Source organism: Hippocampus guttulatus, chromosome 6 (assembly GCF_054856545.1).
Source record: "Hippocampus guttulatus isolate MCC_2025c chromosome 6, RoL_Hgut_1.0, whole genome shotgun sequence".
NCBI lineage: Eukaryota > Metazoa > Chordata > Actinopteri > Syngnathiformes > Syngnathidae > Hippocampus > Hippocampus guttulatus.
The window spans coordinates 5,719,518-5,734,761 of NC_141266.1; the positions used below are offsets into that span (position 1 = coordinate 5,719,518).

At 41.2% G+C, this 15,244-nt stretch overlaps 1 protein-coding gene across 1 annotated transcript; it reads left to right on the forward strand.

Moving 5' to 3' along the window:
- The first annotated feature begins 2,759 nt into the window (after positions 1-2,759).
- galr1a (galanin receptor 1a) lies at positions 2,760-13,483 on the forward strand. The gene is made up of 3 exons (XM_086114501.1): positions 2,760-3,707; positions 3,792-3,857; positions 8,988-13,483. The coding sequence occupies exons 1-3, from the start codon at positions 3,048-3,050 to the stop codon at positions 9,306-9,308; spliced, it is 1,047 nt and encodes a 348-aa protein (XP_085970627.1). The 5' UTR covers positions 2,760-3,047; the 3' UTR covers positions 9,309-13,483.
- Positions 13,484-15,244: the final 1,761 nt, after the last annotated feature.

Consider the following 15,244-nt stretch of genomic DNA (forward strand, 5'->3'; position numbering starts at 1 on the left):
ATCTAGCAAAAACTGTGTACCATTCTAAACAGAAGCCTGCAACTATAGTGCTTGGCAGTTAGAAACTGCAACGGATATCGTCTATCCACGAAATTGGTTACGCAAGCATGCACATGCACACACACAGGCAGGTATACAGCCACACTAAAAATAATAATAGAGCTTTTGAGTGGATTAGCAGTCCATGCTGCACTAGTTGATGCGAACAATGATTTTATCAGGAAAAAGTATTGACGGAGCTACAAATACCAAGAGAATGAGATTGACTGTTTTTAATGCCATTTTGTACAAAAGGAGTTTTAGTTAAATGGAACTGTGGCGTCATTTTTGTTTGGTGGTTGACCTTTAAATCATAATTTGGTGACCAATTAGAATTTTAATGTAATCGTGTTCCACCAGATGGAAGTTCTCTTATGCGACATGTTCTCTCCTTTCTACCTGCTCTTTTCAAGACCATTACTGTTTTCTGGGAGGGACAGCAAACAAGGAGTTGCATCAAGGTTTCTCCCAAGGAAAATATATATTGAATCATTCCACCTTCTCTTTTCAGCTATTGTACAATTTGCTGTTGGTCGAGCACAAAGGATATGCTTCGGTTTCATTTTCTCACACACAATAGTCTAATGAAAGCCTATCTCATACAAAGGGTGAAAATTGAAGAGTATAAAATCAAATTGCTGTCACGCAACCAGTGGATGCAGTGGAAATCGCAAACAGTCATGACTTGTCTTCCCTTCGAACCAACTTTTTGAGCACAATTTAAGGAGCCCAACCACGAGATGCAAACCTCCAGGAATTATTGCACAGCGCATGATCCGCGTTCAGGGAGGGGAAGCCCTTTAGGTAGATGGAGGAAAATATGTGGGTGAAAATGTCCACCCACAGGCAATTCTTGGGTCTGTCGGGAGCCCAAGCAGAAATTAAGTGGGAGCATTCACCCCTCTCTAATGCTTGTCGTCATGTTAATAGTTCACCCCCCCCCCCCCAAATGTGAACAGTAAACATTTTTATTTCGCATTAACACACACTACCACATTCACTAATGGTGAAGACTTCAGTAAGTTAAGACAATATAGAAAATACAAGACCATTGAAGTGCCAGTTACCTTCAACATACTCAGACTCATTTTCCTTTTCTTGTAACATTTGCAAGTAAATATAAATCGAATGCATTTTCAAAACGCGATCGCCATTATGCCGTAGTGTGCCACTAGATGGCATCAACGGCAGGCAACTGGTTTGTGGGCCCCAAGTCGCTGCCTGGTTTGCCTTGTGACAAGAATCGCCTCCGTGTACACGAGCACTGCCAGTGCTCTTTCTGATATCAAGTGTGAAGGACAGATTATTGTCATGATTGTAAAGTAAATCTGTCAAAATGTTGCCGAGATGACTTCCATCAAAGGTTCCATTTGTACTTGTCACTTCTCTGCTGCACACAATTCTGAGGGGGTTTCTTCCTTTTTTGGTTGACTTAATGACGGTGACAAGAATGAAAACGGCCCTCATTATGTGTGCAGTTCAAGATACAATGAACACTCCAACAACGTGTTACTTGTACAATAGTACAAATTCATTTTCGTTGCGGGGCAAATCGTAACTATGGTTTTCTTCGCAGGGCTGTTCTGACTGAACCCAAATGTATGATCACCTCATATTGCTTGTACAAAGTACTGAATATACACAACACATTCACGAATGAGTTTTGTTAATCAGAGACGAGTCAAAATTGTTTGTTCAAATATTACATTTGTTTTAAAGGGGCGATTGAGAACAAAACATGCTTGCAATAAATATGTCAACGTTTTTAATAGTGAAAACGATTCGCAATTGCGGTATTTCAGCAAGCAACATGAAATTGATGCACATAAAATGTGATGTGGAACCGGGCATAGAATTTCACATCCTTTGGTCTCAGCACTGAACATGACCATTGTCAGCATTCTAAAGGAAGGCTTTTGGATGCGACTTTGTGATGGATTCGACTGTGCATGTGTCGACCACCTAACGGCCGACATGAAAGTGCCTTTAATAACTTGTATCATCTCCCGATGAACATGCACGAACCTCTGTGCGTCCGCTTATAGAAGAAAACCCAACTGTCATCCATTCACGTGAGAATTCATATTTCTTCACAGGCAGAATTAAAAGCAGAAAGTACCATTTTCATACCTGTCAACTCATACGGTTTAGCCATAGTTCATACGGATTTTGTGGTGAATCTTACGTATATGGCCGTATCGCACAAATCATACGGATTCTGAAAATTTCCGGGGTTTTTTTCTTCCCCTAACAGGTAGTTCCGTTTGCTTTTGCCCAGAATGGTGCTAGTCTACTCGAATGCTTTCATTTTCGGTAACTTTCCACGGTATGTCTAACCAGACATTGTATTATGGAGATCTACAATAAATATCATTGAAAGTTTCGTGGGGTTTTTTTCTGCCGTTATTTTGACATATAAAATGCTTTGGTATGTGATAAGGATTTTTTGCTCTTTATAAGGATTTTTTTGGTAGTTTATACAGGTTGGCGCTCCGAAAAGTTGACAGGTATGCATTTTGAATCGATGACATAATCTTACATGAGCACGCAAAGCCCTCCTTTATTTAAAAAACAAAACAAAACAAAAAAACACCTAAAACCCCGAATGCATGAAACGTATGCTAATTGTGACGTGGGTGCTTAAACCAGCCCCTGATATAATGCGAGGGCGGGCAAAGTGCCGGAGCAGAAAAGAAAAACCACCGCTTGGTTGCGCGCGTTTGTTGCGCACGCATCAGGTGTGCACTTGGAGACTCGCATCTGGATGGCTGGTTTACGCTCCAAAGAAATCTTGAATGTTTCCATGCAAATCGTATTGTGATGCAACTGTTGGCGTACATCGCGGGATTTCTGAAAGGTCAATCGTCCGAATGTTCGTGCGGGAGCTCCCGTGACGCACTTGGACAGCTGACATCTATTCGAACAAAATACGAGGCACAGAGAAGCAGAGGCGCACAAAGAGCTTCGGGTCGATTCGTCTGGCAACCTTTGAAGTTCACAAGTAAACCATGAATCTTACAGAGTTGCGGTGGCTCACGGAAGAGCCGTGGAACCCGAACCGAACAGAGGAAGAGCAACTTTTATTCGGGATCGGCACGGATAATCTCATCACGCTGGTGATTTTTGCTCTCATCTTCGTGCTCGGTGCGCTGGGTAACTCCATGGTGATCACCGTCCTAGCCAGGAGCAAACCGGGAAAACCACGTAGCACCACCAACATCTTCATCCTCAACCTGAGCATCGCAGACCTGTCCTACCTGCTCTTTTGCGTCCCTTTCCAGTCTACCATCTACATGATGCAAACCTGGGTCCTGGGCGCCTTCATTTGTAAATTCGTCCACTATTTCTTCACGGTTTCCATGCTGGTCAGCATCTTCACCCTCTCGGCAATGTCTGTGGACAGATACGTGGCCATCGTACACTCCAGAAAGTCCTCCAGGATCAGAGTGGCCAAACATGCCTTCATCGGCGTGGTGGTCATTTGGATTCTCTCCCTGTCCATGGCAGCGCCCATCATGTATTACCAGAACATCATCCACGGGGGAGAAAATCTAACATTTTGCTGGGAAGTGTGGCCGGACCAAAACCAGAAAAAAATCTACGTGGTTTGCTCTTTTGTTTTTGGCTACGTGCTGCCGCTGCTGCTCATATCTTTTTGCTATTCAAAGGTAAGTGAATTGATATTGGCCATTTGCTCATTCTGAGCATGACCCAACACTGATCTGATATTACCTTTATGTCGTTCCTTGCAGGTTTTAAAACATTTACACAAAAAACTGAGGAATATGTCCAAAAAGTCTGAGGCATCAAAGAAAAAGGTATGTTTGAAGAGGCATTTGTAGCATTTCACTGATGAGCACGGAGTTGAACTACAGCCTATGTTTAGAATAAGATCACACGGTCAAGTATAGCGCCATTAAACAATCTGATTGAACACTGGAGGTCATTTTTACTTCTAATAATAATGTGATATTTCCTTATTGCTACGCTTTGTCATTTTTATGGGGCGTACTTTAGACATCAGAACACAATTTCCGCACGCCACACACGTACAGAAGGATCCTATGAAATGAACTGACGTGAGGTGTCTGTCCAGGGGCGCACATGAGATTTTGGACCTGGGGGGGATTTGCCGGTGGAGCGATTTTAGTAACACGCGTACACACATACATCACAAGAATGAATAAAGCAGCACTCTTCAAAAGTCTTTTTGGATGTGTTAAATAGAAAAAAAAATCTTAAAAGGTGCCATCTTGTATCTATTGTTCTTATATGGTAGCAGTGAGTTAGTGAGTTCAGCAGCAGGGGAACACATCATTGAGAACACGTGAGTGCGGTTTTAATAAAGTGTGCGTGGGGGGGGGGGGGGGGGGCATCCGCGCCCGCGTGTCTGTCCGTACGTTGTGTGCTAGTGTCCTTTGGTCAGTTCAGCAGCACAACTTGATAACTCCTTTGAGATAAACACTGAGGTGTGGGAAACAACCAGATTTGAAAGTAAACACATTGAACCACATGCAACACTTTTATTCAATAAATCTCGGCAAGTGGTGACATTTTCGTCTAGTGACTTGTGGCGCAGTTGTAGAAAATCACAATGTCCTACTACTGGTGAGTTAATGTTGAACAGGCCCAAGCTAGGAATGTGGTCTTTTGGGGCGAGCTGGTGCCCCCGGTTTACATTTCTGGAATCCAGGCATCAACAATCTACCGATTGCCGGCGTGGTTGTACTAGCAATAGCCATAAGAAATAATCCTTTTTTATACACCAAGATTCCCATTCAAGTTGTGAACTGTGAAGTATTTTTAAGACAAAAGGGTACATACTGTCATATATATCAGCAACAGTCGATAAGATTTTCATCGGTCACAATTTAATGGTCAAAAGCTTAAAAAGTCCTTTGAATAAGTTGCTTTTGCTGTTTTCATTACGTTTGCCTGCTCTCAGGATTACACTGCACATATCTGTTTTGAATATGCGTTTGTTGACTTAGTAGTAACAGATGGATAGAGCAAAGCAGCTCCCACTGTCGTTGCGAAATGCTGTTTGCCGAGTGAATTCATGGATTTAAAAAGATGCTTACAGTGCTCTTAAAAAACCAAATTGAACATATAAGAAATCCTTCCTGAATCGTCCCTGTAATGTCACAATTCTTTTAATATGGGCCACTCTAGTTCGGGAACACAGTTTGAAATATCCCTGAGTTTTGGTTGTCACGGTTTATTGGTACAGCCTGATTTTATTTGGCAAGTCATGTTTTTAATGGCTTCTTGGCACTCATGTGAGTTGTACGCATCATTGTCCACGTTTTTAAGCATTATGTCAACAGAACAGAGGCAGTGAATGCTTTAGAGACGGCAAAAAATAATAATAATGATAAATCCCCACCATGAATCTCAGTTTAGTGTCATACAACAGCCGTTCTCAGGATCTCCTCAGGCGGACTCTGGATACATTCAGAACGCCATCAATAAAATGCACCAGTGTTCACTGTTCATTACATCTGCCCGCCCATATTAGGACCCCACCACCACCATGGCTCACCGAGTCTAGAGCGTTGACATCGGCGAACTGCTCACCCAAACGATGCCCTACGTGCTATCTGCCATTTATTCTGCACGGTGAAAAACAGGATTCACGACGAATAGAACAGCTCTCGAGCGCTCGACGCCATCGAGTGTGACCATCAGGTCGAGCCCCAGTGAAGACGACGAGCATGCAGATAAGCTTCCGGGAGATAGTTTGTGCAGGAATTCTTTGGTTATGCAAACTGTAGTTGCAGCAGCTGTCGGGGTGGCGGGCCGAGCTGGATAGAGAGGAAGCGGGCTGGTGTGGTGATACATGGTCTGCATTTGTCAGGCCGGTTGAAAGCACTTCCCAATTCTCTGAAATGTCTTTGGAGATACAGTACAGAAGTTTATGGTGGAAAAATGAACATTCGTGTGTTTGCGTGACATTGCTGGTGTCACATCTCCCATTGCATGGTCCCCCAAAATTTATATTTGTGCCATTGTATTGCGTAATTAAATCACACATATTCCAGTGGCCTTTAATCGTGGGAAGCCCAATCAACATCATCTAATCCAGTGTTTTTCAAACCCTGTGCCGCGGGACACTGGTGTGCCGCGAGACATTGTCAGGTGTGCCACGGGAAAATATCCTATTTGTATGCCTGTGCGGTCTATCGCCCAGAAAGTACTCGTGTAGTACCCTTCTATACCGCTAGGGAGCAGCAACAGCTAGCCAATTGCCTTGTGTTTCGACCACTAAAGACAAGCGAATTTGTGCCGCATGGCGTGTGTCGCAGGGCGACAGTGAAACAATGAATATGAAAGATTTTAAAATACTTTTTTCTTTGTGTTCATTTGATTTCAATTCAAGCTGTTATAACCTCATTCTTCAATGTTAGATAAGATAAGAGAACCTTTATTTGTCCCACACTGGGGAAATTTGCAGTCTACAGCAGCAAAATATTGTGTGTGTGTGTGTGTGGGGGGGGGGGGGCAAAGTGTTTCATTGCACAAAATAAATGTTTCAGAAAAGAACTGTACACAGTTCAATATAAGTGCAATATAAAATATAGCATTAGCATTAAAAACGGCTATCGAAACAACATAACACGTTAATTGTTAAAATAAGTGTTTCCCCCCCCACATTTTCAGCTAGTGGTGTGCCGCGAGATTTTTTGCCTTGGCTACACACCCGCCCGCCTCAGGTCTGCGGACCAGACATTATTAGAAGTACCAAGAACAAAACTGAGGCTCAGAGGGGATGGAGCCTTTTCTGTTGCTGGTCCCTCTCTCTGGAATGACCTCCCACTGAACATTCGGCAAGCCTCCTCGCTGCCCATCTTCAAAACCCTCCTCAAAACTCACTTGTATTCTTTGGCATTCGACTCAGCATGACTTAGATTTGTTCTTGGTTTTACTGTTCGGTGCTTTCTACCGTCTTTATTACGGATTTGTTTTACTGTTTATTGTATATGTTGATTTGCTCCACGTACAGCACTTTGTATGCAGCGATGGCTGTTTGAAAGTGCTCCATAAATACAGTTGAGTTGAGTTGAGAAAAACACTGATCTAATCAACATTTTCACATGGCATGTGCATGGATTATTTTGGCAAAGGAAAAGCATTCACTAACACAGATTGAGACAGTTTTGTCAACGTTACTTGAGAGAAAGAGGCTTTTGTCTACATTTACGAAGAAAAAGTGTGTGCGCCTTTCAAGGACAGCGGTTACAACAGTGGACGGCTCATCATGTAATCAGGTTACAGGATGCATGGAAGGGTTAGAGCTTTGAGTTCGACTCATGAAAATGGCAGCAAAAATAAAAACTGGTGATAGCCATCAAGAGAATGACAAAATATATTGTACTCCAACTGTGAGACGGAGGATTGAGAGGCAGCATATTTTCAATGGAAAGTCAGTGTCATTATTTGAATAACTTAAAATGTTTCGCATATCGTCAAATCTAGTGACAATGAAAGGTGAGAATAGATGAGACATGAAACAAAGTCATATCTGCCTGTGTGTGTGTGTGTGTGTGTTTTAAACGTCTGTTAGGGATGGTAAAGCTATGAACATTTTATGGAGGCTACCCAAGCAAAGCACTGTCACTTCTCAAAACTGTGAGAACCTCTCCACCACTTCTTGTTTGTATGTCTCGACTGGAGAAGAACCTTCTGACAATATTGACTCTGGAAAGATGTTTTTGGACACACCTCCTATCTATGCGCTCAATCTGGGGTAGGGTAATAAATGTTAGCAAATTCTGCACTAAGCTTCCGATTAGGTTTAGACAGTCTGGGGGGGGGGGGGGTAGAACCTTTCATTTCCACACGACTGGTTGGTCCCGATGCACAAAAGTTCATAGGGCATGCGGAGATGGAACTTGGAAAGGAATTTAAAGGCCCGACCTTAACACAATGCCATGAACTTGAATAGCAATTGTGAGCCCGCGTTCTCTTCTCACCCCCACAGCAGTGACCTCTGACCACATGCGTGCTCTTGGAATGTTTTCTTCCCTCTTCATTTTGCTTGGTGTGCCAATGCTTTTGTCCACTTTGCGTTTATTGTTTTGGACCAAAGACATCATGTAAATTATTGTTTCGTTTGAATTCTCTTTCAAATGTGATTGGCAGTCATTTCTAAGCCTCTCTCGAAAACAACCATCAGGAAAAGAGCCACATTTTTTCAGGCTCTTTAATCGTGTTCCATTTGCCACAATGGAGACTAATTCGTTCTGGAATAAGGCTCGTTGGCTGAGATGAGAACGCATGGAATTATTATTATTGTGCTGTTGTTGTTTTTTTTTTTTTTTAGTCGCTGACACATTCCAGCTGCTTGACTAACAGTCATTGTGTACATCTCTTTGCAGTTCAGTCATCATTCGACACTTGGCTATGAAATCGCACAACCACAAATGTATGATGTCCGGTTATTCTTGTTGACATTGATGGTTAATTCTGCCCACTTTCAATGTTTACATTTTTGAATGATTGGAATCCTTAACTTTCGTCAAACCTTGTTCTGAAATAAGGTAATTGGGTGCCACGCATGTAACCTTTCTCCTCTTCTCTTGTACACCTTTGACATTCACTTTGAATTTTACCAAGCTTCAGATGACCTTTACAAACGTTGAATAACATTTTCCGTGGAGGGGGTCGTCCCAATTACGGAAGAATGTTTCTCTTTCTTAAGTCCTCCGTATTCAAGAGCCTCAGTCAAATACGAATTGATTGAAACGGATTCATTTTGCAAGTGATCCTTCGGTACCGCTTTCTTGCAATGAAATACACAAAACACAATTTTGATGACGCCAGAGATAAAAAAAAACAACGGTAAATGACGAGCTCAATTCATCAAGCAAATTGACTTTGTTTCACTGCTACCTTTGATCCACTAACACCATTCTGTGTTCTCTCCTCCTCATGTGGTGGCTTCCCAGACAGCTCAGACGGTGCTGGTTGTGGTGGTGGTCTTCTGTCTGTCGTGGCTCCCTCATCACGTGGTTCACCTCTGGGTAGAATTCGGGACCTTCCCACTGAACCAGGCTTCCTTTTTGCTGCGGATTGCCGCCCACTGCCTGGCGTACAGCAACTCATCTGTCAACCCAGTCATCTACGCGTTCCTGTCAGAAAACTTCAGGAAGGCTTATAAGCAGGTGTTCAAATGCCAAATTGGCACAGAGGACGTGCTGTTTAATGAGATTAAGGAGATCCGCAGCAAGGCAGACGCACCGCCTTCAACGAACTGCACCAACGTTTGATTTAGAAGGTGTGCACAGAAGCGTACATACAATTCATGGCAACTGTTCGACTCAAACTGAGTTTAAGGGCACAGTGACAGGCCAAGTTCCAGATATTCCGTGGATGAAGCCACGGCTGTTCCACTTAAGCGCTGTAAGGTTGGAATGATTTGCACATTGTTTTCCATACGATCCATAATCATGTCAAATGTTATCCGCTCTTGTCTAATCTTTCTCTTTTGGGTGAATCTGAAATTGAGGCATGCACTCTCACAAATCCAAATAATGTTATGCTAGTTTGGCAAGCATTTTGAATGTTCTTCCTTGATGAAGAACAATGCTGGGTAGTGACGCAATGGAACAATGAAGGCTCCTAAATTTAGGTCAGAGCCAGATTATGGTTCAGAAGTACTTGGAAAAGAGACTTTACTTCATGGAGAATCCTTGACAGGCCTTTACTTGCATGCACCATCACTTGCTGCTCGTTTTTGGTCTTGCTTCTCACCTTTACTTAGTGAAAATCCCGCTCTATTAGCTATAGATCAGGTAAGTGAATTTTCCAGGGAAGACTATCCAGGTTTTTTTTTTTTTTTTTAAGTTTATAACATTTTTGTCGAGCATTAAAAAAAAAACAACTCATGAAGGCAAGTGGCCTTATAGTTACGACAACTGTTTCACAAGTTGAAGGTTCAGTGTTTGAATCTTGGCTACCTGGCTCAGTTACTTCTCCTTGATGAATGGAAAGGGCCATCAGTTTGATACACACTTCTGAAATAAAACCTTTCACTATGAATTATTTTAAATGCAGACACTGATCAAGTTCATAATTCCTTGGAATAATTATCAACAACGATTGAACAAGTAGCAATGGATAAATGTCATATGCAACACTTGATTTCCATAAATCACTGCAAGTGTTTTCATTTTCAAATGATCATTTCAACACCATTCCTAGGAAATCACAATGACCCATCACTGGTGAGCTGTATTTAGAACAGGCCCCGTGGGCGGATCATGAGGTCCATAGGGGCGACCCCTGCACTAAATTGTCCATCCACTTTATTCCCGAGGGCACTCATGGAGAAATGATTATGTTCCTGCCTTCCTGTAAGACACCAGATAGGGGATTTTAAGTTACAGCGGGTTTTGTTTCACGTAGCGGTTTATGTAAAAAAAAATAAAAATAATAATAATAATAAATAAATAAAACATTGCATTGACAAATATGTGAGGTTGTTGTTCTCTTGATGGTTCTAGCAACAAGCAGAAGAAGTTGAGAAAAAATCGTTTGAGAATCTTCATTTGAAAAGATCACTGCTGCAACGTTGTACCTGGTGTCTTTTTCATTTTGTGGACAAAGAGCACAGCACCACCAGACCCACATTGAACTTTGTAATCATCCTCTTGCATTGCCGAGAAGATTCGCTGGGAGCCAAGTATCACAAGAACATTGGGTATTGTTTTTATGTGTGTGGGAGATACAACACCTTAGTATTAGTCATCCTCTGAAAATATAGCAATATTTTGGATTTTATGGACAGTAAGTGTTTTTTGTCAGCAAGCTGTCGTGAGCTCATGTGGCGAAGACGTTCTGCTCCTGAAATTCGAAATATTGGGGCTGATCGTTCTAATACTTGCAACGGTTGAAGTTGCAAGTTGATATTAAAGTTCAGCCGTTCACATCACTTTGAAGACCGGTCGCAGTTTTATGATATCGAGGGATGTGAAGCTTTCTTACATGAACCCTTTCATGCACCCTGTAACCTGATAGATAACATGATGAGCTTTCCAAGGTAGTAACCGCTGTGCCCCAAAGGGTTAATTGTCCTGATCATGTGGTTCACATACAGAGGGAAGTAGTAGACTTGATTGGTTCCTGTCTTCTTTAAGCTAAATAAGAGTGTGTCCAACCTCTTTTAACAAAACACAACCAAGTACTGTGTAGGCACTGAGCTTTTGAGATTGCTCATTGCCTCACGTCTTAAGTGACAGAGTTCAGAAAGTAGCAATGTTGCTGGCCTCTTTTGTGTGTGTGTGTGTGTGTGTGTGTGTGTGTGTGTGTGCGCGCGTCATCCTCCTACCCCGCTACATGATTAGGAAGCGGGATTGAACTGTTTTCCTTTCCAAGCTGCAACAAGTCCACCTTGTGGACAAACTATATAGGAAATAAATGGATGGATAAAACTGTCATTGTCCAAATAATTCTATTATACATTGATCGACTAGGGCGGCCCGGTGGTCTAGTAGTAAGCACGTCGACCTCAGAGTAGAGAGGTACTGGGTTCAAGTCCAGCTCTGGCCTCTCTGTGTGGAGTTTGCATGCTCTCCCCAGGCCTGCGTGGGTTTTCTCCGGGTACTCCGGTTTCCTCCCACATTCCAAAAACATGCATGGCAGGATGATTGAACACTCGAAATTGTCCCTGAGCGTGAGCGTGGTTGGTTGTTGGTCTCTGTGTGCCCTGCGATTGGCCGGCAACCGGTTCACGGTGTCTCCCGCCTAATGCCCGAGGACGGCTGGGATAGGCTCCAGCACCGCCCATGACCCTTGGGAGGGGAAGCAGATCGGAAAATGGATGGATGGATTGATTGACTAAATTGACTAACCGGTGATGAAGATTTCCCTTACTACAATGACTAGTGGCAATGTTGGTTCAGATGTCAGAATTGTGAGGGGTCTACTGTTAAATTCAGCAGCAGCATAAAATTTTCACAAGTAACGCTTTGCTACTAGCGTCCATATTACAGTATTCTGTAAGATTTAAGATTTGTCTCATTTCCTTCATACACTCGATATCGAATTTGAATCATTTTCATTTTATGAGCGCAAAATGTTTGAATGTTCATTTTATTAAAAACAAACAAACAAAAAAAAAAGAAATGTGGAGTGTTGAGTGTGCTGCAACAGAACAATGTTTCTAACTTGCTGCTGCAGCAAGCACACTCCAACAGCATGAGCACTGGAATGTGATATACTTTATTGCTTTGTTTGCTATTTCCTGCTTAAGTCTTGTGAGCTCTTACAGCATTGTTTGAGGTTGGAGTCTGTAGCTGTTATCGATGGCGATATGACATGTATCTGATCGTCTAATTTACCCCCAAAAGTGTGTCTAGAAAATTCATTTTCATTTTTCCCCCCATTCTTTTTGCACCATTGTTCATGTAGAAAATACCTCTCTATGAAATAGGATCTACTGTAAATATTAAAGACTGATCATAACACTGGTCAACACATTTGTACATTTTTTTAAAAAAATCAAAAGATCTTTTTTTTTGTGCAGAATCTGCCCTTGTTGGTGTTGTTTTTTTCGAGCACATCTGGTTTTCATTATCATAATAATATTGTCATTGTCCTGTGAAAAACGCGTATCCGAAAAACACAGACATGTATATACGTGTTTTTCACAGGACGGTGACGCTATGTAATATAGTAATATATTTACTCATATTTATGAAATAGCAACAGGTCAACTTTTTTTTCTGAAATGTCGTTGCTACAAATTGGAATGCATGATAAAATGCGTCAGCTTTTATAAGCCAAACTTAAAATTATAAAAATGAAAATATCCTAAAAACTTGATGCGCTCGAGTAAAGTGAAGACATTTTCCAAATCAGTGCCCAAAAAATCCATACGTTTAGGGCGAGATGAAGCCATCTCTAGTTCAAATTTGCTGTTGGCCATTGGAATGTTTATGTAATCTGTCTAAAAGTCTTCTCCACCGAGCAAAGCTCTTGGACTTGTCAAGGTGTGGATAATTGCTCAGAGGCTTTCCTTTTTGTCATTTCTCCTCATGAATCATGATTGTAAAATGGCTCGTATGTGTTCTTGCATAATATATTCTGATGTAGAAAGACATGAAAAGTTCGGGTACGCGTGTCACTTTTTATGTGAGAGTCGTGCCCCTGTTCTGCAAACATTATCAAATATAAATAGAGAGAAAAAAAGATAACGACGGCCTTTGCTGAGAAAGCCGTGCACACACAAAAGCATGCTACTGATTTTTGGATGCAAAATAAAGGTGTGACACACACACACACACACACACGCACACGCACACACGTTCTTGTCATTTGCCGTTGTCTGTGTAGTATGTGAGAGAAGCTCACTTCCCTGCAGTGGTCCAAATCTGATGTTGTGATTAACTGTGTCTTTATTCAGTGTATGTAATAAAATCTGTGGCATTTCCACCAATACGTATTTTGTTATTACAAGTTCAATCTGTGGTTTTCATGTTTAAAATTCCCTTGTGTTTACTTTGAATTGAAATTTGGTTTGCTCATTCCATTTTACTTCATTTCCATAAAAGGAGTTTTCTCTTGGTTCCCAGTGAAAGCACCAACTGATGATTTAGACTTCCTTTGCTCCCACAATGAGCTGAAGAAAAATAACAGATAAGGTTCCCATCACTGGGGTTCCACCACCAGTTTGTTTTGTTGATCACACAGCAGTGGAGGGCATTTGTGGACGTCGTAATCTGAAGGCCTTGACCTGATCCCAAGAAATATTACGCAAGGGCAAGGCCTATTGGATAGAACAGGATGAATATTTTGGAAAGGAAAAGTGTTCTTTTATAGACTGTCTTTACAACAAAAAAAAAGGATCAGAGTGGGCTGGGACAATGGCAATTCGCAGATGGTTGATTTTTATGAGACAGGAACTGTATATGAAGAAAGTTTTTTTTAAAAAGACAATATTTAAACTCCAAAACCTCCAGAGGTATTGGAAAAGTAGACTGAAAATATTTGGGTGTGACATCACTTGATGAACTCGAGACAAGAGATCGACATTTCTTTTTTTTTCGGGGTTCTTTCATCTGAAATGGATTCACAGCTTTCACGGAACATCGCGGTTTTAGGTGAGCAAAAATACTGACACATGTTTCCTTGAAATAGAGTCAAGTGAAGATCATACAAATGAAGTCACATTCACTTTAATTCAATAGGAAAAGAGTGGCAAATGTTTTGCATGCAATTACTGCAACAAGCCTGTGACCCACTGACACCAACAGAAATTCACAATGTTTTTTTTAACTCCCTCTAGTCTACTAACCTTAGCAAGTAAAATTAATTAATTACGGAATTAATTAATTTCAGTCTGAAAGATGATGAAATTTATGTTGGAGCTTTGCTGACTTTGCTTTTGTTGAAGTACTAAATGTTTGTTTTGTAAAAAAAAAAAAAAAGACATATGGACTTGATAAGCTGTGGCTTATTTTCCGTATAATTTTGTAATTACTGTTTTTTTTATTTTTGACAGAAGATAATCAATCAATCAATCTCCATGTGGTTTAAATCTGGAGAATGACTCGAGAGTCAAATTTGCCTCCATTGTAATTTTTTGCAATGCATTTTGAGCCTTATTGAATGATTTCTCACCTTCCAAATCCCTTTGTTTGGTTTTACTTTTAAGTGGCCCACAAAATGTTTTCTGGAGATTTCTGAATTCATTTGGCTGCTGCCATCATGTGATATTTTGTCAATGAAGCCACCACTTTGTTTTAACACAATGCGCTTACATGTTTTGAATCACAAGAAAACTTTTGTCATTTTGGAAGAGGTTCATCTTCTCGAGAGCTGTTATTTTTGTTCGTCTCCCCTTTCAACGTGTTACCTCACACACATGGTTGGATTTTTTTTGTTCTTCAAATCTTTCAAAACGTTTGACGTGAAGATTGGCAATACGGCCGTCCTTCAACCAATAGACAACTAGTACAGTGCCCACATGAAAAATGGGTGGGTTTGAACAAAGAGTGTTGTCTTTTCTTTTTGGGTGAATCTGATCTAGATGAAAATATCGAATGTAGTCTCATAGCAATCTTTCAGTTCTTTTGTAAATAGTGTGTATGTGTATGTGTGTGTGTGTGTGTGTCTGATTTTTTTGTCAATTCATTTTCCTTTGAGACAAATCAACTCACTTTCAAGTTCTTTAAAAACTCACAAATAAGAACAATACAGTCGA